The following is a 25,273-nucleotide window of genomic DNA, read 5'->3' as shown; positions in this document are numbered from 1 at the left end:
ATACTATCTATAGCTAGATTCCCAGTATAGAAGGTCTGAATTATGTAGTTAGTATTTGTTGAAACCCGAAGTTAATCCTTCATGTTTAACATACAATTCGGTTTCATTCAACGCTAAAGCCATACGTCACTTCATGCCTACGCCGTGCAAAGTCGAGTATCCTGTATCTCATTATGGCATTTCAATTTAGGCTACATTCAATGGATTCTTCCAGAATCCAGTACTTAGTATTGACATCGCTCTTTAAGCTTCTTCTTCATTAACCCGTCTCTCATTTCTCGTTACAAATGCACATTGATTAGTGAGGGGTAGATAGATCTACAGGGGTGGAATTGAAGCCATAAATATGGCTTCATCTCCAGGCATGAAGAGATAGACAGATAGTTTTCAACTCAATTTCATAAACTACAAAGCATCCTTCCTTTTTGTGAAAGATCCCTAGGTATTACACGATGTTCATTAAATTACTTCTAGTAGTTTATTCTTCGACATCATTTAGCGGAGTACTAATCCGTAATCTACTGCGCTATATCAACGCTTAAGAGTAGTAGGTAGTGCACGTAAAAGGCGATGCTTTTTGATACAGAATTCGAGCAAAAGTCATATGGGATTTAAACTATTCTTCGCTTTTGGGCAAGGGCACATAATACAGCGCAAGTTGCAAAATCATGAACGTCATAGGGGGAAACATGGTATGGGTTTTGTGCAAGCGTCGAAGTGAAGTTGGGAAGAAAAAAAGGGGGAAAACAGATCAAACGCCAAATTATCCACGCCCAGGGTTGTGTATGATAGGCAGAGCAGAGCAGCAACGATGTCTCCAATGCAGAGTGCAGTGAAGGATATGGGGGAAAGAAACACACGGGAAAAGAGTGGTTCCTGTTAGAATGGAATGCGACATGGGGATCTAAAGACGCGTAAATGGGACCCAGATGATGTTGCTCCAATATGTGTAAATGAAGAGCAAACGGGAAACCTCGGTTGTCAACTAGCTAGTAGCCTTTTTCCAGCGGAGCAGCTCAGCCAGACTAGCCAGACTGCATCCGGTCTGCAGGAATTCGTGGGCGAGGAGCTCATCAGCGGAAGCGCGGCTTTGGACATTGACGCAAAGGCATACGCTCAGGAAAGACTTGAGTTCCTTGCTGAGCTTCTCGGGCTTTTTGAGACGGGGGGTTCCGTTGGTAGCAATAAGATAGAGGGCCTTCAGGGGCTCTTCGTTCAGGTAGGGGGGTTCCGACTCAATCATTTCAATGGCCATGATGCCCAGCGACCAGCAGTCGACCTTCGGGCCATACTCCTTCTGCTTGACCACCTCGGGTGCCATCCAGTAGGGAGTGCCAACCATCGTGGCGCGCTTGTTCTTGTGTTCGGTCAGCTTGGCACAGAAGCCGAAATCGGTGATCTTGACGTGGCCAACACGGTCGAGGAGAACGTTGTCACTCTTGATATCACGGTGGATGATGCTCTGGTTGTGCAGATGGGCCAGACCCCTGCAAGTCTTTTGACAAAATATTAGTAAATAGATGAGAACAACCATTGGATGGAGAACATACTTCAGCACAAATGGTCGCGATCTGACCTTCAGTAATCACTGGGTTATTATCAATCACATCAGTCAACGCACCGCCCTCCATGAATTCCATGACAACCCAGAGTTCATTGCTTGATTCCGGCAAGAATGAATCGAGGAAATTGACAATATTCGGGTGCTGGCTGTCCTTCATGACAATAATCTCGTTGACGATCAACTCCTTGCGGGGCTGGCTGCGCAGGTCCATCTGCTTGATGGCCACCTGGCAGCGTGGGCCATACGTCCTGTAAAGCTCGCTGGCAACACCGGAAGGTGCGTTTTCCTTAACTCGCGCCACATACACGGATCCAGATGCACCCTGACCAATCTTGCGCTGCTTGCTGTAAGACTCGTTCGGATTGTCCTTGGATACGACAGACCTCAGTCGCTCCATAACCTCGTTCTCTGACATCGCTGACATGCGCACCTCCTTCTGGCGCGGCTGATCTGCCTTCTTGGTGAGAGCAGCTTCGGCTTGGCGAACACCATCGGGGACGGTCTGCTTGGTCCCGTTTTGCTTGTTGGCAATTTTCAACGGCTTCACAGCTTGAACAGGGGCCGGCAAGCGTGTCGGAGGGGGTCCGGCCTGTCCTTTGGAGCCGTTTTGCTGAGGGCGATTGGCGGAACCTGGGGCCCGAGCGTCGCTGGGAAGTTGGCGAGAGTTTGAAGAGGCCTGGTGTTCATCCGTTTGGGCAGCACCCGGTGCTCGGGTCGCACTTTGGCCGTAGGGACTTTGGGATGGCGGCGCTGGTGCGGGACGCTGTGCGGTGAGCTGACGGGGGTCTTGCTGGCGAGCACCAGAGCCTGGAGCCTGAGGGGCCGGGCGGCTCGGTTGATAGCGGCTATTCTGTGACGACTCATCGCCACCATATCCACCAAGCTCCTGTTGAGCCATAGTAGGACGGGTCTGCGGGATGGATGCGTTGTAAGCATCTTGCTCCTCTTTGTTGCGACGCTCCTCCTCCATGCGGCGACGCTCTTGGTCAGTCACTTCCTTCATCTGGTCACCTTGCTGCTGGTCTGCCGCACGGTCCGCCTGTCCAGCCGAGGATGACGCAGAGCGCATAGAACCATCAGATGGGCTCGACTGACTGCTATCCAGGCGCTGCATAGGTCCTGGAGGGGGTGGACGTGGGGGTGCAATGGAGCTCCCAACGCTACCACCGTGTGCCTTGGGCTGACTATCGGGCGGGGTGTTAGTTCCAGCAAAGTATTGCGGGTTCTGCTCGCGCATCTTGATATCCGAGTAGAATTCAAGAACCTCGATGACAGCCTGGGGGTTCTTCTTGTAGTCTTCCTTCGTGATAGCCGAGGAGGTCAAAAGCTTCTCCCACTCTGGAGGCAAGCCTACAAAAGCGCCGGTATTTGGGTCGAAGCCGACGTGAACACGGTGACTGAAGTTTGTCGGATTGCTGACGCCGCCCATGCCAGGGCAGCGCTCGTAGATCTTGTCGATCCACTCATAGATTTCATCGTCGGATTTGACTTCGCAGGTAATGGTCTTGGTAGGTAAGTCGCGGGCAAGAAGCGCGGGTTTCGAGTTGGCATCCTTTGGGTTGGCCAAGCGTGTGACTTCGAAGGCCATCTTGGAATCCTCGGAGCGAGCGACGGCGGTGACCGCGGACAAAGGGAAGGTAATCACCACCTTACCAGAATCACTCTTTAAAAATTCGAGCTTATATTCACGTAGGATCAAGTAACGTGTATTCCACGTTGCCAAGAATTTGTCCTCTTTGCAGCGGACGGTGCCTTCCTTGATGATCGAGATTCCATTTTGGCCGGTATTACTACGAGTCATAGCCAGCGAAGGGCTGCTGGTGTTGGGGAAAAGCGAAAGATTTGCCGGCGATGCGCCCGGTGTCATCGGAGAGTCTAAGCTCATCTGACCGAAGGAAGTGGTTGTACTGTTGGTGGGCAGAGTCAATTTTGGGGGTCGTTCGGTAGGGGGCCGGGGGGCTGGCCCGGGATTCATAAACTGCTCTGGCGCGTACATGTTGCTATGGAGGGTCAGTACAAATGACCCCAGATTCTAGGCAAGATTGGGGCGGTTACCTACTTTCCATAAGAAGTCATTGTTCAAGGAATTTCCAGGTCGTGTCGGGGAGGACGGAGGGGGTGGTGTTAACGAATGCGCCGAGACCTCCTGAGGCCTTCAAGAATGGCTGGCGCTAATAGACGGGAATCAGCGACTGCATTTGAGAGGAAGAATGATACAGGAGAAAACAAAAGAACCTGTTTCACGATATTCTCTTTGTGAAGACAACCAATCGTACACACGAACTTGTCAGGATAAGGGGAAAGAGTAAAGTAGTATCGAGGGAATCGAAGGAGGGGTAGATTGGGGTACCTTTTTCTTGCGGGAAATCAGGAGCGGTCCTCGCACTGCGAGGATGCTCGAGAATAAACTATGCAATATCAGATCGGAATAGAAAAAAAAAAAAAAAAAGGAATCACACGTTGAGAGGTTGGGAGGGGGGAGAATCAAGAGAGAAAGGGGGAAGAGATGTCCCCTGAGATAGGGCCCAGAGTACTTTACAAGTTCAATCTACAGAAAACAAGCCTCTGCCAATCAGAGTGGTCCATGGGGGATGGGATCCACGGGTTTTCCACTTTTATACGATTTACTTTTTAATCCTGGATGTGATTGTTCTACGGGGTACCTTAAGACATTAAGACAATAAGATATCAAGAGATTAGGAGATTAGGAGATTAGGAGATTAAGAGAATGAGGGTATTATTTATGGCTCCCCAAATGGATGATTGAACTTCAACAGTCCATTCAATCCACCAACCCATCCCTCATGGGCTTCACACCCCACACTCCTTCGCATTACACTGGGTACACCACCCTGCCACTCATTCTTCCCATGACGCATTTCCTCATTCCACACTCGGACTTCCATACCAACTGCCATCCCTTGACCTAAATGAACACCATCCAAACTAACTTCTAATTCGCGCCCACGGTTCTTTTCGCTTAGCCGCAGCGTGATCGGGGTGCTGGAAGGGAGAACCAATGGCCGGAAACTGAGACTACGCGGGCAAATCGGCGTCAAAAGGATGGAAGGCACTAGTGGATGCACAATGCTACCCCCGCTACTCAAACTGTAGGCTGTACTTCCTGTCGGCGTGGAAATTATAATTCCATCGGCCACCGCCTCAGTCAGGAATCGCCCACCCACAAACACATCTACCACAGCCAAGTGTGGTTCCTTGCCACGGTGGATGAGGAGCTCATTCATCACATACACACCCTGGCCTTGGTCGGTCTTGGTCCGGATAGGTGTAGTTTCGGTTCCGTCGGCGGTAAACAGTCCTACTTTCAACCGATTGCGCATTAAAATGCGGGCCCCGCGCGTGGAGCCCATAGATTTGCCCCGGACAGAGGACCACCCGGTCGGCCCCATCTCAATTTCCTGTTTTGAGGGTGCCACCCCCGGGACATCTTCCAACACAGGTGTTCGATCCCCTGCCCCGGCTCCAGACATGTAGACTTCTCGGAAAGCTCGCTTAAACTCGGAGAACTTCCACTCACTCAAGAACCCCAGAGTACCCATACTGAATGATAGAACGGGCGGAACATTTGAGCAGGTCGCGAAGAGGGACGCTGCATGTAAAATTGTGCCATCACCGCCCAGGGTCACCGTGAGGTCGACTTTATCGTGAAGCGCGGTCGTTTTCTCGTCGACAGAAACCGAATAGACGGGAAAAGAGAGCGAGGAATGTACTTCGGCGGCAGTCTTTGACTCAAGAATCACCTTGATCGATGGGTATGTAGAGGAAACATGACTCGTAGATGTTAGCCTTGTACAAAGTTGCTTTCCAGGGGCATGTCTCATTCTCACTTGACAAATTCAATCAAAGAATCGGTGACCGCCGGAGCGCAGTCTTTGCGCACCAGGAAGATATTTCGTGGCGGTGCTGGCCACTGGAGACACAGGAGCTCCCCATCGCAGGATTCTGATAAACTCCGTTTAGACTTCGAACCAAATAAACAAGACCTGTCCAACAGGATAGCTCCAAGCCACACCTTGGTATTTTGGTATTAGGCGCTGAGACAAACGGCCAATGTCTTTGATCTTGGGACATGGTTGAGACGTGGAAAAATGGCGCAAGGTGAGGCGGGGATTCCTGCGGAGGATGGCGCAGAGCATGTTGTAAAAGATTGTAGGCCTATCGACCCTGGTCATGTGCATCAGCCAGGACTCCAGTCAGAAGGGTTTGAATTTGGTTGCTCACATCAACACGCCATCTTTCAGCCCAAGGTTGGAACTAGCAATGAGCTGACACAAGAGTTGGTTCTAGAGCTCCTGGATCTCAAAAGTGATGACACTGAAAAAGAGATGTGTCAATAATTAGAAACCGAGGTGACGTTATAAAGCTGTGACCGTCATTTTTGGTGGACCCACGAGATCCACGAGATCCGCCTGATTTTCCCCTCCCAACTAGCCATCTCTTCGGCTCTGCAACACTTATCCTTTCGATATCCCACAGTCTCATTTTATTATATCCTTCTTTCGCACAGGCTATGGCAAATAATTTCATCTTCTAGCTTCTATCTAGCTTTTGGTGCGTTCTGAGCCCACATCAATCACGATCTCCACATCCGATCAGACCATTTCTGTGCGTGGGTTCTGTATAGCTGTAGAAGCATTCACGAGCTTCCAGCTCAATCCTTGACTTTCTACCTCAATTCTCAGCCTCTAAAGCAACAGGAATCTCCCGGTCTCCAAATTTCCACCATGGAGCCTGCCGAGGTTCGACAGCGCAGGCCACAAACCTCCAAGGATTGCGGGGAGCTTCAGAAGCTCTCGACCGAACCACTCTCGGAACCGCGTCTTAAACATGGCATTCCCATGCAGATACTGCGCTCGCTTCTGCTCATAACGTGGGTGGATTGCTGTATATTGGCGATCTGTGTGACGCAATTAATCGGCGCCCCGCTGTATCTGATCAATAGGAACTACTACTATTCGTATATGGCATATACAAAACAATGTTTTGGACTGGTTCTTGGTGCTGTCACCCAGTGGAGCTCTCCGACGCTCTTCCGGGTCAGTGGTGATGCTAGCGTGCGTGGGCAAATCCATCTATCGAAAGATGGATTGCTGGAGACCAGGTTCCCAGAGCGTCTCGTCATGATTTCGAATCACCAGGTCTACACCGATTGGGTCTACCTCTGGTGGGTTGCATATACCAACCAGATGCATGGCCGCATCTTCATCATCCTGAAAGAGTCGCTTAAATATATCCCTTTAGTGGGCACTGGCATGATGTTCTACGGTTTTATCTTCATGGCTCGGAAGTGGACATCTGACAAGCCACGACTTCAGCATCGTTTGGAGAAGCTGAAGACAGTCTATACTGGCTCCAACTCAGCCCGCCCGCAGTACGATCCCATGTGGCTGCTAATCTTTCCCGAGGGGACAAATCTGTCCATCAATACCAAGAGACGCAGCGATATTTGGGGGACGAAACAGGGACTGCCGTCATTCAAGCACATGATTCTTCCACGGTCAACAGGGCTGTTTTTCTGTCTTCAGCAGTTGCGAGGAACCGTAGACTGGGTATATGACTGCACCATGGCCTATGAAGGACCACCGTATGTTTTATTTTATTTACATCCCTTTGATTTCCCTTGCTAGAACGACACTCACACGTTTGTCTATAGAAAGGGAAGTTATCCCGATAAGTACTTCACTCTCCGCTCCACATATCTACAAGGACGACCGCCGACCTCAGTCAACATGCATTGGAGGCGATTTCAGGTCTCAGAGATTCCGCTTGATGACCAGAAGGAGTTTGAGAACTGGCTGACAGCACGATGGGCCGAGAAAGATCAACTGATGGATGAGTACTTCGAAACAGGCCGCTTCCCATCCGAGTTGGCCGGTTCGATCAAAGCCGATCATGTACTAGATGACCAGAAGGTTGCTGCTTCAGCTGGGTATGTCGAGTCTTATGGTCGCCTGCATCACTGGAGTGAGCTTGGTCTTATCTATGTGGTGCTGGTCAGTGTTGCTTGCTTCTGCAAATTTGTAACAAGCTGGGTGCAGTAATTTGAATGCCACACCTAGCTATTCCATCAGTTAATTTAGTAAACTGCCATTATCTCTATATGCTTTTGCTCTCAATTTGTTTAAAAGCCATTGACAAGTAACCTTTCAGTTCGGAAAAGGTAATGCACTTGTTGTTCATTGTATGTTGTGTGGCGGCCTGTGGCGGTGCAGCCAGCCACTCCGATCGCTCAATTCTTACCTTCTCATCGCCGCTCTGTTAGTCTCCGAGAGTCAATTTTTCGCGTTTTCTCCAAGTTCGAGGTCGCTAACCTCACTGGTCCCAATTCTAATTTTTTTTTTGATGGACCGCCTTGCTTGATCATGAGTTGAGGCTCCTAAAATCCCATACCTACTCGCAAAGTGGCCCTATCCCTCTTCCGTCCCCGGAAACACCATGGCGCCTCTTGAGAATGGCCAACCCAATGGCCTGAATGGTAATGCCGTACCTTCAGCTAGCCCATTGAGCAACCTGCGATTTTCCGACATCCCCGATGCAATTGACATTCCCGCATCCAGCTTCGACAGTGAAGTCGAAGTCAGCTTGCTCGAGCTCCCCGATGACCCGACTGAGCTTTGCACCCTCTTAGAGAATGAAAAAGCGGCTAAGAATTTCTGGGTGATCATTGCGCTCGCCTACGCGAAGCGAAAGCAGATCGACCATGCCATCGACATCTTGACTAAGGGTCTGGCCTCTGTCGCCCACGGTGCGACAAAGGAGAAACTCGGCCTTCTGGGCTGGATCTGTTGGATGCTGCTGCTGAAAAGCCGACACGCTCCTCGAGTTGCACCTGAAGGGGAACTATACTCGGAAGCCAAGACCAAAGATCATTACCTCCAACTTGCGACGTCGACGTTAAACGAGGCTTCGCGACTCAACCCGGCTTACCCTCCTCTCTTCCTGGCGCGAGGTGTCTTGTGTCTCCTCCGTGCATCACTATACCCTCCCCGTGCTGTTCGTCCGGGTGCGATTGATACATCAGAAAGGGTCGAGTCACTGCGGCAGGCTCTGAAATGTTTCGACGAGTCATCCAAGGCCTTTGGTGGCCGGAATATCATGGCTATTCTGGGACGTGCCCGCGCGCATTACATGCTAGGAAGATACGCAGATGCACTCGAAGGATACCAAAAGGCACTGATCAAGATGCCAAACCTTACAGACCCTGATCCTCGTATTGGTCTCGGATGCTGCTTGTGGCAGCTGGGCTTCAAGGATCAAGCCAAGATAGCTTGGGAAAGATCGCTATATCTAGTATGTTGAAAATTCCCCTCACAAGTCTTCTTTTTTTGGAAAAAAAAACGCTTATCACCATTGCCATGCAGAACCCCGAGTCCAAGGTTGCCAACGTCCTGCTTGCAGTCTACTACCTCCATGACAGCTCTCGCCGAGCCACCACCGACCCCATGTTTGGGTCAATGTATAAATTAGCCATGACTCAATACACCCAGAAGGCATTCAAGCTGGACAAGGAATACCCGATGACCTGCTCAATGTTCGCCAGCTACTTCCTCCTCCGCAAATCATACCCCACCGTCGAGACATTGGCACGTAGAGCCATCGAACACACAGATGTTATGTCCATTGCCAGTGACGGCTGGTACCTTCTCGGTCGCAAGTCGCACTATGAAGGTGACGATGCCCTTGCCACGGAGTTCTACAACCGTTCAGATCAAGCCCGCGGTGGAGTCGACAAAGGCTATCTTCCCGCTAAATTCGGCGCTGTGCAAATGCAGATCACGAACAAGGACTTTGACGGTGCCAAGTTCCGACTAGAGAAGATTATCCAGCTATCAAAGAATCCGGAGGCGATGACCCTTCTTGCTGCTATTCATGCGGAAGAGGTATTCGCTGCTCAGAAGTCAGGTAGCAAAGAAGACAAGTCGACCGAGGCAAAGCGGGCCATCACTCTGCTTGAGTCAGTGCGCTGTATGTGGAAGGATGAGAAGCTGAACATCTCTCCCGACGAGTCCGTTCTTGTTTATCTTTCCCGTCTCTACGAGGGCACGGCTCCAGATAAGAGCATGCAGTGCCTGACCCAACTGGAACAGATCCAGATTGGTGAGATTCCGGGGGATGCTCGACCTGATATCGAGGACCAAGATGAATTGAACGCTGCTCTTAGGGAGAGTCTCCCGCCGCAGCTCCTCAACAACATGGGCTGCTTCCTATACCAGAACGAGAAGATTGCTCTGGCTCGTGGCTTGTTCCAGTCCGCACTCAACGCCTGTGTGCAATCCAAAGAAAAAGAAGATGGCACCGACACCGATGCGCTCGTCACCACAATCAGCTACAACCTGGGACGGACATACGAGGCAGCCGACATGTGGGATGAAGCCAAGAAGGTCTATGAAGGTCTACTGGAGCGTCACGCTGACTACACGGAAGCTAATGCACGCCTGACATATATTGCCTTGCGCCAGAGCCCCACAGACGAGGGCCCTAAGAAGATTGGCAAGCTCTACGAAGCGGACAGCACAAATCTGGAAGTTCGGTCGCTCTACGGATGGTATCTTAGCAAGGCGAAGAAGCGAGTTGCCAACCTGGCTGAAGATAGTGAGCAACGTCATTTCAAGCACACATTGCAGTACTACGACAAGCATGATCGCTACGCCTTGACTGGAATGGGCAATGTGCATCTCCTTGCCGCCCGTGACATGCGTCGCGACACAGATCAAGAGAAGGAAAAGCGTCGCAAGATCTACCAGCGTGCTGTGGAGTTCTTCGACAAGGCTCTTCAACTGGATCCCAAGAACGCATACGCGGCCCAGGGTATTGCGATCGCCTTAATCGATGACAAGAAAGACCATAGCTCTGCTGTGCAAATCTTGTCCAAGATTCGCGATACGATCAAGGATCCTAGCGTCTACCTCAACTTAGGGCATGTCTTCGCTGAGCTCCGCCAGTTCTCACGGTCAATCGAACACTACGAGGCTGCGTTGTCGAAGGATCGCCAGCGTGATGTACAAATCTTGGCTTGCCTTGGTCGTGTATGGTGGCTGCGAGGCAAGCAGGAGGCGAATTTGGCCGCAATGAAGACAGCACTCGACTACGCCACGCGTGCACGCGACGTCTCGCCGGATCAACTTCACCTGCAGTTCAACGTTGCTTTCGTGCAGAACCAGATTGCCTCGCTCGCCTACGGTCTGCAGCCTACCCAGAAGACGCTCCAGGATGTTCAAGAAGCAGCGGAGGGTCTCAAGGAGGCCATTGAAACCTTCGAGCGTCTTTCAAAGGAGAAGAACCCTCCTTACCCCAGCGCCGCACTGGAGCAGCGAGCCAACATGGGCCGCACGATCAGCAAGCAGCTTGACCGAGCCATGCAGAGCCAGAAGGAGTACGAAGAAAAGAACGCTGCGAAGCTCCAGCAAGCCCGCGAAGCCCGCGAAGAAGCCGCGCGGATCCGGGAAGAGGAGTTGCGCAAGGCCCAAGAGGTCGAAATGGAGCGCAAGAAGCGCATCGCCGAGGAACGCGCGCAGATGGTTGAAGAGGTACAACGACATGCCCTGCAGCGCGCTGAAGAGGAGCGCGCTCGCGAGGATGCCGAATTGACCAACGACTCTGAGACCGGTGACCGGGTCAAGCGTAAGAAGAAGCCTACTATCAAGCGCAAGAAGAAGGGCGGGGACGACTTCATCGCGGATGAAGATGAAGGTCTTGCTGCGCACAGTGCGGCCGAGAGCGAGGGCGAGACGGCACCGAAGAAACGACGTCGCTTGGAACGCCGATCGGGAGGGAAGGCCCAGGCTGCCAAGTCTGAGAAGCCTGGCAAGTACAAGAGCAGTGAGATGGTGGTTGACTCTGATGACGAAGAGGCTGCTAGGTCTGCCGGCGAAGACAAGGATGATTTGTTTGGAGATGACGACGACCCGGCCGAAGAAGCTGCGCCGCGTCGTCGTGGCAAGGCCTCTCGTCGGATTGCTGATGATGACGAGGACGAGGACGAGGAAGAAGAAGAAGTGCAAGCTGAGGTGGAAGCTGAGAAGTACGGAAATGAAGACAACGACGATGAACTGTTCGGCGAGGACACGGAGATGCAGGAGTGACCTATGCCACCTTCCAACCATTCTTTTTTTTTCTGTTACTATTGCGAAGTTCTATTTTCCATTTTTCTCATCCAGGCGTCTGGTACGGGGCTATCTGAACTGCAATTGGTACAATTCTCTCCATTGGACTTCCATGTGTAATTATTAGCCTTGATCGTTATCCCACAAAATCAAAATCTGCTCCCCAAAAACCAACCCTGAGCATCCTTCAAAACCATTGGAACCCCCCCCCCCCCCCCCCCCCCCCAAAACCCATTTTGGACAAACCAAGGTAACGCTGATCTGGAACCGCCAAATACCCTTAACAGATCTTAAAAAGCCTCAGTCAGAAAGGAAACACCTATTGGACTACGCAGCTAACTCTCAAAGGATTGTGACAGGGGGAATATATATATATATATATTACAAAGGAATAGGAACAGGAACAGGCCCAGGCCTAGTGCCTCTGTGAATTACGGAGTAGAACATGCAATTCCATCCATCGAATCTGCCGGGGCCTAATCTCCCACGGAATTCCGCTGGAGATAACCCGTTCATAGGAGATGTGCAGGGAATGTCAGACATGGCTTGCGTAGATCCCGAAATATTGAATCTGCACGTGTGGTTACTGGTTCCCTGTGGCCCGGAGCACCGAGTAGCTACTCCATCTGTTGCTTGGCGTGTGAAATTAACGTAATTGCATATGGGTAGTACGGAGTACGGAGTACAACACGGATGTATGCAGCTGGGGATTGGGCTGCGTCTCATGTGTCATGTCCGCGTTGAATTTTGGGACCATCTCATGTATTAGGGCATGTTTTGGGGAGAATTTTTTTGGGGGGAGGGGGGGTGAGATGGAGCATTCTGAATGGAAGTCTGGAGTTCTCGGTACTCTGACCTTTGGATATCTGATCGGCAAAAAAATAAAAAAAAAATGGAGTAGAAAGTACGGAGTCCGCATCTTAGATCTCACTGAAATTTCCCAAATTTCCATCCTCGGCTACACACGGAAAGTATCAAAGTTCAGGATCCTAGACAACCATGCAAAGCCATGTCGACATGGAAAATGGATCCCAACCGGTGGGACCCAGGAAATGTAAGACGGTATTTTTCGGGGAACTGGTTTTCCAAGGTTCAAGACCGAAATCCTTCCTTAATTTCACTTGGAGCTGTGGAGATCTGACCCGGGCTCTGATGAGGAGTTAACTCTATTTTTGTTAAGCTTGGTTCCAAGTGAATTAGGGTTGTTTGGCCTTGGGTCTGTATGTATAGGAAGAGATCAGGTTGTTTAACTGTCGAAAGAAACCTCTCCTATTAAATGCTACTAAACAGGGGCAATGCCTAATATCCCAGCGTAGCATCGAAGTCGATGATATCAACGGGAGCTGTTTTTAGGTGTACCGCCCTAAACGAGTTAAGGATCGTCAAAACGACTGATCATTTCTCTCTATTGCCATCGCATGACTAATCCATGACTATTCCATGACTATTCCATCACCAGTATCTGCCATTGCCGTCTCCAGTCTTTCCACCAATCCGTAACCCTCATTGGGCACTCCATCACATCTACGCACGTGTTATAGATCAAGGCTCATGTCCACATCACCCAACCAAGTAGAACACAATCCAAGCTAGTGCTTAAGCTTAAGTTCCTAGAGCACGTCAACTATCATGCCGCAAACATCTATCCAGATATCCGGTGCGATAGAATAACAGGTACTTAAATGATCTATTCTCCCGAGAGATGATGTGTGCCAGCCTCGTCTGTCCTCCATCTACTCCAAGTCCTGTGGCCAAGAAAATCCAGAAAATCCCGTTCGAATTCACTCACTCTTACTTCGGTGAGTATCGACCTACCAGAACGCAGCTTCAGTAGTTCTCTATTGACCTTTCCAGTCTGAACCGCAATCAGAATGCGTTACACTCTCCTCGCTCCCGTCCTGTGGGCGGTCACTGCACTTGCTGTGCCCGTCCCCAACCAGAACGATGTGATCGGTGATCTTGGTATCGCTGCCAACCTCGGCGGTGATAAGACTGTCGGTGCTCTCAATCTCAAGCGCGATGATGAAGGTGGCAGTGACTTGATCTCCGATATTCTTGACGAGGCCCTTGCCTCTCTCAACATCGACACCAGGTCCATCCCAGTTGCCTAGTGAAGTCACCACAACTTGCTTACGGTAAGGAGGCGGATAACCCAACCTCGAATACCCTATCTAGATCCCATGATCTAATTGTGGACCACCATTTCTCTCCGGAAGAGCAACGCTAACATGCAAGTTAGAAGTGGGTGGCCTTCAGACGAAAAATTGGCGTGGTGGATTTGGCTTGATTTCACTTCTAATCTTCATGCTCCAATCTTTCAAATCTTTTCACACTCCATTCCCACATGTCTTGAATAATGATGTATGGGGTACAGACCATACAAAAGAAAGATAATCGACTATTTCCAATTGTCTCCCATACATTCTCCTATTTGGTCATCCCGAAGAGCCCAACCTTGGAACTTTTATGTATCACAAAGATACCTCGTAACAGGAATGAAGCCCTCCATACGGAGTATGACCAACACTCCCTGCCATGCGTTCTCATGTAGCACTTTGTTTGGCGGTCAATGCCAGGTTACATCAGGATCGGGCTCTGGGATCGTCGCACATGGCAGCATTCAATATTGACCAGCGCCTGTCTTCAATGCAATGAAACATAGTTTGAAGGATCCAGCCACAATATTTTGGCAGGTGTCAATTGCCCCTGCACTGGATTGATTCATTTCCTCCACACATAGTCCCAACACACCTCCAGAATCCTGTCCATGTGCATATCAGTTTGCGCTAGTAAACCACTTTTGTTAAACCCAGTATGGAGTATGGAGTACAAAGTGTTTGCTACTAAGGCTTAATCTGAAGGGTATATGACACATACAACAAACGAGGAATTTTTTTTTTTTTTTTTCGTGAATGATGAATTCATTCCTGGCATTGAAAGCCTCCGTCGATTCAACTATGGAAATGGATAGATTTATATGGGTTCAAGTAATTTTGGGTAACTGAGTTACAGAGCGTAATTGGAAATTAGCTCAGACTTGGCGGAGCCACAATGACAGAACCCCTACGGTAGGGGACGGAGTACTTTACCCAGATAGGCGACATTGGGATCGTGCCTACTCCGTAAACTAAGATGATAGCACGGTACGCGATACGAAACGACAATTCACGGTCGTTGAGCCTGGGGAAATGACAAAAAAACACATTGCAACTGAATTTAGATGGCATGGACGGAGTACGGAGTCACATAACTATTGACCTCGGGGATCAGCTTCCATATTCAGGGGAATTAGATCTGTCGATCCTTGGGATGTATGAATAGGAACGTGTTCGTGATAGGCGAACGTGAAGAAAGATGGGTAATAAACTTACAAAGGATTCCTCCTATTCTTGAACGTGTCACTTCAAACCTTGTGTCGCACTACTCTACTCCGTCCTACTCCCTTTATTTTACCTCTGTTGTACAGATTGCTCCGTACGTTATGCCTAAATTATACTACTAAGCCACATTTTCCCATTTTTTGATATGACCCATCTTTAAATTGAAGTTCCACAATGCCCTCAGAGTCAATTTAATTTGATCTTCTATCTTGGTTCCAAAAATGTTACCCAAAAGCAAATAAGAGATCTGACGGGCGACACTCCAATTTCGGGGCATATTTCCGACGCAAGATGCACAGATCTGAGCTGAGGAAGAACGCCGGGGACGCTCGGGCCTATGAGACATACACGTACTCCGTATGCTCGATGACGATCATGGTCGCAAACATGCGAACGGCCGGTGAAGATGGGGAATGTGCTTATTGGTCCTCCTGAAAGGGAATAGCAGGAGTACAAACAAAGTAATCAAGAATACCAATTGCCGCATAACGCAGGTACATTTATACTGTCGGAACAGAATCCTCAATACGGAGCAAATGTTCTAGACTGCAAGATCACCAGGAACCCGCTTTACAATTTCGATACACACTAGTCCGTATGTTGTACTACAAACTAGCGGTATATTGGACTCTGAAATAGAACGAGACACTTTTTTTACTTTTCCCGGGTTCCTCCCTTGTTTTGAATCGTGCTAGCTGCAGGTCAGGGTCCACTTTCACACCAGATAGGAAGCTGGCTGTTGACTATAGACCTGTCCAAGTGAATATTAGAATATGTGTGACAAGTCACTTCAACAGTTGAAAAAATAAAAATTTCATCGTGTGCAACCATCGCCAGAATTGCATCCAGATCATACCATGTGCTCCGTACTAAAATCTAATTTATGCCGTACCAGGGTGATAATATGCACATACCGGGCACAATAGATATACCCCCGCCCTGAGACAATGCAACTCTCCGACAGGTAGAATGTAAGGGAGCGGTGACTTCCGGATAATCACATTCTTCAGCTTCATCTTACATCCCCGACGCAGTGTGAAGGTTTTGAGTGTAGTCTGACCCGTTTTGCTTTTTTCACTTCTTTTTTGATTGAAAAAAAGGGTTCTTAATGTGCATGAGATAGGAGACCGGCACTCACCGAGACTTGAAAGGAATGGTCAAGTGAACAGCCCCTACAGCTGGGTAGGATCGCAGGAACAAACTCGCATGGGGATCCTTGCCTTTCTACAAATTTTTTTTTTTACAGGGATGTTTAGGTTGAACTGGAGAAACTGGAGAAGTGCCGTAGGACATGTGTACGTAGGCTCTAATACCACTTTAATTGCCTCTGTAATGCTCCGTACAATGTTATTGTGGACTTCTGAACCCCACTGCCGGATCCCGTAACGTAGATTAGGATTTGAGACTGTTTCCCAAGCCCTATGTTTTTCACTAAGGCTGGATGCTATGATGGAAACCGTTGTACCGAGGCTCCGCTATACGCGGGGAAGGGAAGAGGCGTTTCTGGTCTCAGACCTCACGCGAGGCAATGACAGAAGTCTATTAGACAAACAAACAACCTAGAAATGTAGTACCACACATATGCCACATCCATGTTGGAAGGGAAAAAGAGGGAAAACATACCCACGGTTCCAGTGTGCGCCCCAACTTATCAAGATAAGGGCTAATCCCCTCTCCACTTAAGTCTGGCCTCTGGCCTTTAATCTTGCTACTTTGGGATGTCAGGAATTAGGTGTAGAAAAATGAAAACCTTTTTCAATCTTGTTATTGGGTATTCAATAGAAAATCATGCCCAATAGCATTGAGTGCTACTAGGATAATATGCATGTATGGAGTCCTACGGTAATGATCTATAAGCCAGATCGCGTGTATCGTGTGTTCCCCCCCCTCCTCTCCCATACCCATGGGTCGAAGCTAGTGGTAAACCTTGGAACCTTTCCTTGGGTAAAGGAAAAAACAAAATAAAAAGTAGAAAATATCGAAACGGGGCGTACCGGAGGGCTGATACTTGCTCAATAAGGAATAGCTTCTATCCTTTTCTACCCCACACATGGGTCTCCGGCACGTTCAGGACCAACCCCCTGGCTCGATACATATGCCACTAAGGCAGTTGAGCATCGGCTCCGTGACGCTGGGTATTCCCGTCCTTTTTTTTTTACATGGGGAGACACTCCGTACTCCGTATCTTGGTTACTATCTCGTGTGCAAAGCATTTGCGTTGTTTGTTCTCATTTTTTGGATTGTTTGTGTCTAGAAGATGATAGAACGAAATAGCAAGCCGGCTGAGTGCATGGTGTAACAGCTTTAATTCAAACAAACAGTGTGATAAGAAACAGATAGAACAGCAAAGATCAGAAATTTCATACAAAATATAGGAGAGCATAATTATAACATCATATACTCCGTACTAATAATGGAAAAAAAAAAGAAAAAAAGTAAAGCAAATACCATAAATACCCCTGAACGCGGCTCCACCACTCCGTGTCTTGTATTACCCCCGTCTTCAAGTATTCTATTAATTTATTATCATCGGCACGACCTCTTTTTGTTCCACTTGAGTACCGTCACTTTCCACTTTCGCTCCTTTATGTTGTAGACGGCGGAGAACTCCAGATTCTATCTTATCATGGTGTAGTTTCTTTCTTTCACTTCCCTCCATGTCGACCTTTCCATCCCCAATGGCTAAAGCCTGGGACAAAGACGATGACCGTCCGTCCACGAACTCGTCCAACGAACAATCTGAACACGCCACACACAACCGCTCCAGATCCATTGCTCACGCCAACAGCCCCAAGCGTCTGTCCGTCTTTAGCGGTCGTTCAAGAAGCAATACAACCACCTCGACTTCTTCACGCCGCTCACCGGTTTCCTCCATGATCTCGACGGATAGCTCAATCGCCTCCGACGAGCGAGCCGGCTCGGCATTGGGGCTCCGCTCCGATAAGCATGACAAGTCCTCCCGGTCTTTTTTGGCACGGGGAAGCCGCATCTTGCGTCGAAGGGGTAGCAAGATCAACGTCGTTTCCACGCTGGACGAGCAAGATGAAGCCGATCGCGAGAAGGCCCGGCCTGAGAGGGAGATCTTTGGTCGTCGCGCCCGTCATACCGATCACAGTAAGTGTGCCAGCCACTCTGCCAACAGCTGAACCTCTGGACTCAACTGACCCTCGACAATCGATTTAGGCGAGCGCAAGAAAAGCATCATTTCTGATCCTTTTGACTTCCACCACTTGACTCATACCAACCCCTCGCAGTTCCAGGCTTTGGATCAAACACGCGAGAACGATCTCGTCACTGAGTTCTCGGCCATCCGAGCATCTCAACGGCCCCAAACCGGTCTTAAAGGTATCCGCGCCGAGGACATTCATTTCCGGAATTTCTGCAGCGATCAACTGGGCTCATTTGGAACTGCTACCACGGCAGATGTGCCCAGCGTAAGCCCGCCGGCCTCTCCAAAAACATGCAAGTTCCACACACGTGGAGAATCTCGTGTCAATGAAAACTTCTCGCGGCTGGTCTCCAGATACCCCCGACCCTGTCCCACCACTCCCCCACCTCCTGCTGTGCCGGAGACTCCCCCGCCTGAGACTGGCGAGCCGGCACCCCGTGCCGTTGACGAGATCCTGGGCTTGTCCACTGCGACGACGTACCCTGAGTATGTCCAATCAGCGCAGCAAACCCGGTTCTTCAGCCCCGAACCCGCAGATGACCGCACCAGGACCTCCTCCATTGGCAGTCACTATGATTTGGAAGATGTCCCCGAGGAAGAGGAAGGAACCCGGTATTGGGACAGCCCTGGATCCAGCATCGGACGCCCCGATTCTCGCTCAACGTCTCAAATCAGCCCACCTCCAGCCAAAAGCCAGCCACCCAGCAACAGCGAGCGCCAAGCTCCAATTTCGACCCACGTGGCCGAGGAGCTCTCCAGGAAGTTCTCTGAAGTGTTGGGCTCGCCGACTCTTCCTCAACGCCTTCAGAACAAGGCCACCCCTCGCGCCCAGGTGGAGATCACACCACCCGAGCCGATCACCAGCCTGCACCGATTTTCATATGAGGATGAACTTTATGACTCGTGGGATGCAGACATTGACTACTGCTATGAGCACGCAGCCGAATCCACCTCCAACTTCGATTGGTCTCGCACATCTCTGGACGAAATACGCCCGCAGGTTGGTGTAGCCAGCAGCGAGGGCCCGTGGCGAGCCCCGAGAACCCGACAGCTCCAGCCGAGCCCACTGAGCACTTCCGCCCTACCGGCCCCAGATCTGGATCCCAGCCCAACCCAACCGATGCCTTCCCACTCAGTCCCCACTCCCGCAACCGCAGATTTCGAGCAGGGGTTCATCGCGCGGGGCGCAGATTATTTCCATCCCGTCAGTTCCTCGATCCTTCCAACATTGGGCAAACAAATCTCCCACGAACCATTGTACGAGGAGTACATGATGACTGATGGCGAATCAGATCGCCACTTCCCCTTCCCACAGAGCACGATGGGCTCCATCTCCCCACGCAGCAGCTTCTCCCCAATTAGCAAGTGCAACTCGCAAGAGAGCCTGATGCTCTCTCGCGCAGCCTCCATCGTGCGCAAGCACCGCTCCTCCGTCTCGACTACGAACAGCGTCCCGGAGCTCATCCATAGCTTGTCCAGCAGCCGCGAGCTCATGCCAACGGACCGCATGACAGCCGGCGAGGCATTCACCCGCCCTACGTCATCATCCCACCACCGCCAGACCAAGAGTCTGGCCGGGGCACACTTCCTTCAGAATGACAGCAGCACGAGTCTCGAGAGCGCGGATTTCACCGCATCGCTCCATGACCATACCATGTCCATTTCGGAGGTCGACCCCAAACCGACAAAATTTGAAGCTCCTTTGCCTCCTAGAACCCACTACCGGAGGAAGGCTCGCTCGCCATCTTACTCTCTCTTCCCAACAGCCTCTCACTGAGCGTCACTCTCCTTATAATCAACTCCCTTTTTTGTGTTGACTTTTCCTTTTTGTTTAACCACTTGCATACGGGTCTGTCTCACATCTCTCGCTTTGTCATCCGATAGACCCCGTCTCTCGACCATCTCTCAACGAGTCCACGATCCGTGTTTTCCTAGTGTCTCTGCTTTTTGCTTAACCTGTCATCTTTACGTGTGAGCCATACACTTTTCTTTTTGTGTTCTCTTCTATGCATTTCAGCTGTTATCTATCTTTCACCTCGATGCATTTCTCAGCGATAGCGAATTTTTTTCTGGCCTGGTGTCTTGGAAGGGCGATTTGGGAAAAGAGAAAAGAGGATTTTTGGAATTCTTTTTTTTGGAATTCGTTTTTGAGTCATTCGCTTGTCTCTGGTTTCCTATTGCCTTGTTATAGACTGTTTTACTTATAGAGGAGCTTATCTGCTCCAATACCAATTATTGGCATGACTTTGCAAGTTTTTGTGTAGTATGAGAAAGAACATGTGTAGTTCAAATTCATTGTATTGTGATGGGGCTTGCTTTCGTAAGATCTGTGCACTGCCTTTAAAATCCGATAGAGGGTCTATCCCTGAGCGAAGCTATTGCAGTCTAGTGACCCTTGCCATGGTGACTGGGCCGGTGTGTGGGGTGTGTTGGGATAATCGTCGTAGCGTATCCCTTTTGGTATAAGGAGGGCTGCGTCTTACAACTTTATGTCTGTTCGCTCCGCTCTGCTAGAAAGATATGAAGGAAGAAGACACCATAAGAGTGTGCTTCCAAAAGACAGCAACAGTCGGCCGTATTTACGGTCTTGTGACATCTTGTTTGGCAGTCCTTTTAGCTGAGAAAAGTGAAGCCCATAATAAGATGATAAATTGGATTTGTGATGCATAACCATCCACAAACTACCGTTTGAATGATACCCAGACGCAGCCACAGGGCAGTAAATGCGAGGCGGGTAGGTACAACCCGGGTGTGATAGCCTAAAAGGCTCTGTTATGCTGTGCAAGTCATGAAGGATTAAGTCATCATAGCAAGTTGCGTATTGTGGGTGATCCCATACGACTCGACGTAAAAAAGAAATAGCGAGTCTTTCGTCCCAGGTGTTGGTGCTTCGTCCGATTTTTGAAAGTAAGGAGAAGTCGACGGTTGCAAAGTGAGAGGCAGTAGATATCCTCGAGTGGAAGAAAATCCGCTATTAATAGTAACAGCTCAACGGGAAGGGAGTCTAGTCCATCTAGTTCTAGAGCTTTCGGAGTGAAATAGGTTAAAAATTGTAAGCTCAATATGCTGGTCTGTATCTCGGTGCCAGAGATGCATTTTAGGGGTGGTCCTGAGAGATTGGCCGGAACTAGAGGGATTATCTTTCATCGAAAGCAACTTTGTGCAGAGACAGTTATGTAAGTAAGAGTGGCAAGCCAAATGAAGAAAGGAAATATGAGCAGGTTGGGAGATACAAAGTGGAAGAAGAGACTTCTCAGATTGCGAAGAGTTGATAAATCGCGGTGTCCTGAAGAGGCCTAACACCAACATGAATGCTATCTTGAAACTCCAGTAAATCTATATCTATGTACGAATAACATTAATGGCAAGAAAACGTCTATAGATATCGAGAAATGCATCTATGAATACGCATCCCTATCAATATCTTTGTGCTACACACACTCTATGTTCTTGTGTGTCTAATAAGCGCCTAGATTAAAAACCCAATGCCCCCCCCCCCAGAACCCTGGGAGCTTCTCTAGGTCTTGTCGGGACTAATCGGTGCCCTTTTCAGTCTCAAGTTTATTGTTTCAACCATGTTCAGCCTATCTGCCCCTTCTCATCACAAGGAGAGAGAAAACAATACCAGATCCTGACTATTTGGGCTCACAAGTCAATGTCCATCTTTTGACCATCAAAGCAACACGATTACTTGGATATGCAAGCCTAGGAATTTTCATCCAGATCTAATTTAAGATTTTTTTTCTTAGATTTTGAAATAGATACATATACACATACCCTACCTAGCTCATGATGTGATCTATGCAAAACAACATAGTGGCGTCTGAACTATGTTTACCTAAAGCGGTTAGCTCAAAATCATATGACCCGCTATCTTATCGCCACCAACTCATGCATCTTTCATTCCAGCTTAATTCTCTACCCAAGCCTTAGCTCTAAAAACATGGCGTCTCCTTCTTCGCAGGAGCTGGTCAAGCAGTCTGCTGGCCAGCTTATGCCTCCCCCACCACCTCCGAAGCGAATCAAACGCCCCGCGACTGTTCTCGATGAAGACGTCTACACCAGCACTTTGTCCCACATCATAGCCCGCGACTTCTTTCCGGGCTTACTCGAGACACAGATCAAACAAGAGTATCTGGAAGCGTTGGAATCGAAGGATAAAGCATGGATTGCAAGCTCCAAGAAGAAGTTGGCAGGTGTCATGCGCACGCCCACCCCGGGGTCGAACGCAAGACGAAAATCAGACTATGTATCGGTTCCAAGCACACCACAGCATTTCCCGTCCGGCCAGCCAGGTGATACTCCGCATGGCTGGGGAGGTGATACACCCATGTCTGTCGTATCGACTTCCACAACGGCAACTGAAACACCAGACCGGATTATCCCCGATGTATCAAACATGGGCCTGGTCGCTTTCCAGGCAAAATATACCAGCGAAGACAACGAGTCTTTCAATAAAGTCCTCGACAAGCAGAATGAAAAACGACGAGGGAAGTATCCGTGGCTATGGAGCGGGAACAAACTTCCCTCGGCCCGACAAATCGCACACCACAAACAAGAAATCAAGCGCATAACAGCTCAAGGCGGGAACCCGAAAATGGGCCTTACTCAACGAGACGAGCATACGCAACCCGCAATCAAAACAGATCTGGATGCCCGCCCCGCAAACCCAGACACGTGGAAAAGCCGCCCAGACAACACCCTCATGTTTCTCCCCTCCTCGGTGGAGGATACCCACGAGACACTCCCACAGAAAGCAGAAATCACATCTCGAGCAGGGCCCAAGCGAACTCTTTACCAAAATACCCGACTTCTGGACCCACATGCCGCGGCAGCAGCGGACGCCGCCAGCGCCGTGCCCCCTTCACCCTCACTATCCGCCATCCAAGATGCCATCGCCGGCCGGCCGCGTCTGAGTGAGACCGAAGCCGCATCTGCCTTCGCGGGAAGCGAAACCCCGAGGGTCAATGGATACGCCTTCGTCGACGAGGACGAGCCCGAGCCTGGAGTTACATATGACGCCAGCTCCAGAACCGACGACATGGAAGTGGACTGGCGCCTTCTCGGGCCGATCTCTGAAAAGCAAAATCCGTTCCAACTTGGCGAGACTCGCAAGCGCGAAGCCCTGCATCACCGCATGGTCGATCGTGTGGCGCGGAATAAGCGTGCCGAAAAGGCCGCCCGTATCACGAAGACGCCTGTCTCGTTGACGCCGCGCTTTGCTAGTAGTCCCCGGCTAGACTTTGGGCTTCGTTCTACGCCTGGAGCTGGCTCTAGTAGGAGCTCTGTCTCTGGTGGAGGGTATTCTCAGGGAAAGATGCTTACGCCTGCAGCGCAGAAGCTGTTGCAGCAGGTTGGGGGAACGCCGAGGTCTGGAGAGAGGAGGTCTGGACTAGGAGATGCCTGGACAACCACGCCGAAGCGAAAGTGATTGTACGGTAGTTTATGACTTTTTTTTTTCTTAGCTGCACGATACCAGAGTTGACAGACTCCAACGGCGTTTTTTAATTTTTGCATGTGATTTATCCCCAGAAATTATCATCGATGCTGACAGTGGACGTACTGTTATTTCTTTTTTTGCCAAAATCTGCCAAGGGGGATTGGGAAGAACGCCAGAACGCCAGAACGCCAGTTCAAGCAAAATAGACCAAGTCCTACGATAAAAAGGGGACATCGGAACGAACAGGAACCGCACGAAAACAGCTCTTACCCGGTCTCGGTACTTCGGCCTTGTTCTTCTTTCTTTTATTGCAAGCCAAACATTGTATACATCTTTGTTAATCAAGATTTTTGAAAGCTTAGAATTGGCCTAGAATTTGTGAGTCTGCTATCAACTTCCCAAACGTCACTAACGGGACAACAGGTTCAATTTGAAACCATATAGGTCTTAATGTGGTTCAATCGACGAACATCAGATCCTATCTCTGGTCTCTCAAAATGAGAATCGAGACATCGGAAAGTCAGACTGCTTCATCAGCATCAACATCCGCTACTGCATCTGACGATCTCTCCAAGGCCAAAGATATCATTGCGCCAACAGATACATTAGCAGAAGAAGAGAAAGACAACTTCAAATCCAAATCTTCAATCTACTCACCAGCAAATCTACTCTCCACTCTCCTCTCCCCATTTTCTTTCTTGGGCACGTCTCCAGAGCCAAATGCCACAATCTCCTCAAGCCACGAGACAGAAAAAGGGAAAGAGACAACCAAAAGTCCAACTAAAATATCAATCGAAACTCCAGCCTCATCAGACTCAGACTCGACCACACAATCAACCCCAGAGCCATATTACACCGCTGAAGAGACACCCCTCTACAAAATGCTCTACAAGACCCGTCTTACAAAAACCCGCACCAAACAACTCCTCCGCGCAGGAGAGCGAGCATACAATGACCCACCACCTCCACCAGGACTGGGCGATTGTTGTGGGAGTTCATGTGATCCTTGCGTAAGAGATTTATGGAAGCAAGAGATTGGAATTTGGAGGGAAAGATGGGGGGATTGGGGAATTGAAGACGGGACAGGGGCGAAAGACGAAAAGAGTGAGAAGAAAGAAGAGAAATTGGCGAAGAGGAAAGAGTTGGAATGGTGATTTGTTCAATATGTATCCCTGTTTATCTTGTCGTAGAAAGGTAAAAAGCACGTTGAAGGGGAATCTTACCTTCAGCCTCACACGCTTAGCTTATTTCCAACGAGACAACGAGGGCTGACTCTCCAGGAAATCGCCAGTATTCCACAGAATCCGCTTTCGATCTATCTCCGAAACTTCTGTGAACACCAAATGTTTCAAATTTCTTCTCCGCCATTTCCTCCTTCATGAAACCCACCTGCTGACTCCTTGAAGTTTCCAGCGTGGAAACCAGTACAAGTCCCGGAATCAACAGGTAAGCACTAACATTAGGAGCAGCTGAAAATAGAAAGAAGTATAGTACACCTTCGAGGGGAATGGGTGATCCTCAGCCGCGATGGAGTAAATGGCATTTCGGACAAAGATTGACCAAAAGCATGGTGGCCGACCTGCCTTGTCATGTCTC

General features: G+C 49.6%; 7 protein-coding genes across 7 annotated transcripts; 5 read left to right on the top strand and 2 right to left on the bottom strand.

The window, feature by feature from the left end:
* Positions 1–985: 985 nt before the first annotated feature.
* Pdw03_8930 (Protein kinase (Chm1), putative) lies at positions 986–3,640 on the bottom strand (the record flags this gene model as incomplete). Its single annotated transcript, XM_066102100.1, has 4 exons — positions 986–1,495; positions 1,551–3,471; positions 3,559–3,564; positions 3,624–3,640. The coding sequence occupies 4 exons, from the start codon at positions 3,638–3,640 to the stop codon at positions 986–988; spliced, it is 2,454 nt and encodes an 817-aa protein (XP_065957183.1).
* A 48-nt stretch (positions 3,641–3,688) lies between these two features.
* On the bottom strand, positions 3,689–5,961 carry Pdw03_8929 (ATP-NAD/AcoX kinase; the record flags this gene model as incomplete). Its single annotated transcript, XM_014681545.2, has 7 exons — positions 3,689–3,735; positions 3,915–3,972; positions 4,360–5,356; positions 5,413–5,527; positions 5,598–5,749; positions 5,807–5,850; positions 5,956–5,961. The coding sequence occupies 7 exons, from the start codon at positions 5,959–5,961 to the stop codon at positions 3,689–3,691; spliced, it is 1,419 nt and encodes a 472-aa protein (XP_014537031.2).
* A 348-nt stretch (positions 5,962–6,309) lies between these two features.
* Positions 6,310–7,626, top strand: Pdw03_8928 (Acyltransferase, putative; the record flags this gene model as incomplete). Its single annotated transcript, XM_066102099.1, has 4 exons — positions 6,310–6,455; positions 6,724–6,749; positions 6,827–7,169; positions 7,239–7,626. 4 exons carry the CDS (start codon positions 6,310–6,312, stop codon positions 7,624–7,626), a joined length of 903 nt encoding a protein of 300 aa, XP_065957182.1.
* A 394-nt stretch (positions 7,627–8,020) lies between these two features.
* Positions 8,021–11,667, top strand: Pdw03_8927 (RNA polymerase II transcription elongation factor (Ctr9), putative; the record flags this gene model as incomplete). Its single annotated transcript, XM_014681543.1, has 2 exons — positions 8,021–8,875; positions 8,947–11,667. 2 exons carry the CDS (start codon positions 8,021–8,023, stop codon positions 11,665–11,667), a joined length of 3,576 nt encoding a protein of 1,191 aa, XP_014537029.1.
* A 1,892-nt stretch (positions 11,668–13,559) lies between these two features.
* On the top strand, positions 13,560–13,799 carry Pdw03_8926 (uncharacterized protein; the record flags this gene model as incomplete). The annotated part of the gene is made up of 1 exon (XM_014681542.1): positions 13,560–13,799. One exon carries the CDS (start codon positions 13,560–13,562, stop codon positions 13,797–13,799), a length of 240 nt encoding a protein of 79 aa, XP_014537028.1.
* Positions 13,800–17,725: 3,926 nt separating this feature from the next.
* Pdw03_8925 (PAK-box/P21-Rho-binding) lies at positions 17,726–20,014 on the top strand (the record flags this gene model as incomplete). Its single annotated transcript, XM_014681541.2, has 2 exons — positions 17,726–18,182; positions 18,252–20,014. 2 exons carry the CDS (start codon positions 17,726–17,728, stop codon positions 20,012–20,014), a joined length of 2,220 nt encoding a protein of 739 aa, XP_014537027.2.
* A 2,166-nt stretch (positions 20,015–22,180) lies between these two features.
* Pdw03_8924 (Nuclear protein DGCR14) lies at positions 22,181–24,121 on the top strand (the record flags this gene model as incomplete). Its single annotated transcript, XM_014681539.2, has 3 exons — positions 22,181–23,664; positions 24,040–24,055; positions 24,101–24,121. 3 exons carry the CDS (start codon positions 22,181–22,183, stop codon positions 24,119–24,121), a joined length of 1,521 nt encoding a protein of 506 aa, XP_014537025.2.
* Positions 24,122–25,273: the final 1,152 nt, after the last annotated feature.

This window comes from Penicillium digitatum, chromosome 3, assembly GCF_016767815.1.
Source record: "Penicillium digitatum chromosome 3, complete sequence".
Taxonomy (NCBI): Eukaryota; Fungi; Ascomycota; class Eurotiomycetes; order Eurotiales; family Aspergillaceae; genus Penicillium; species Penicillium digitatum.
This window is presented reverse-complemented; position numbering and strand designations above follow the sequence as displayed.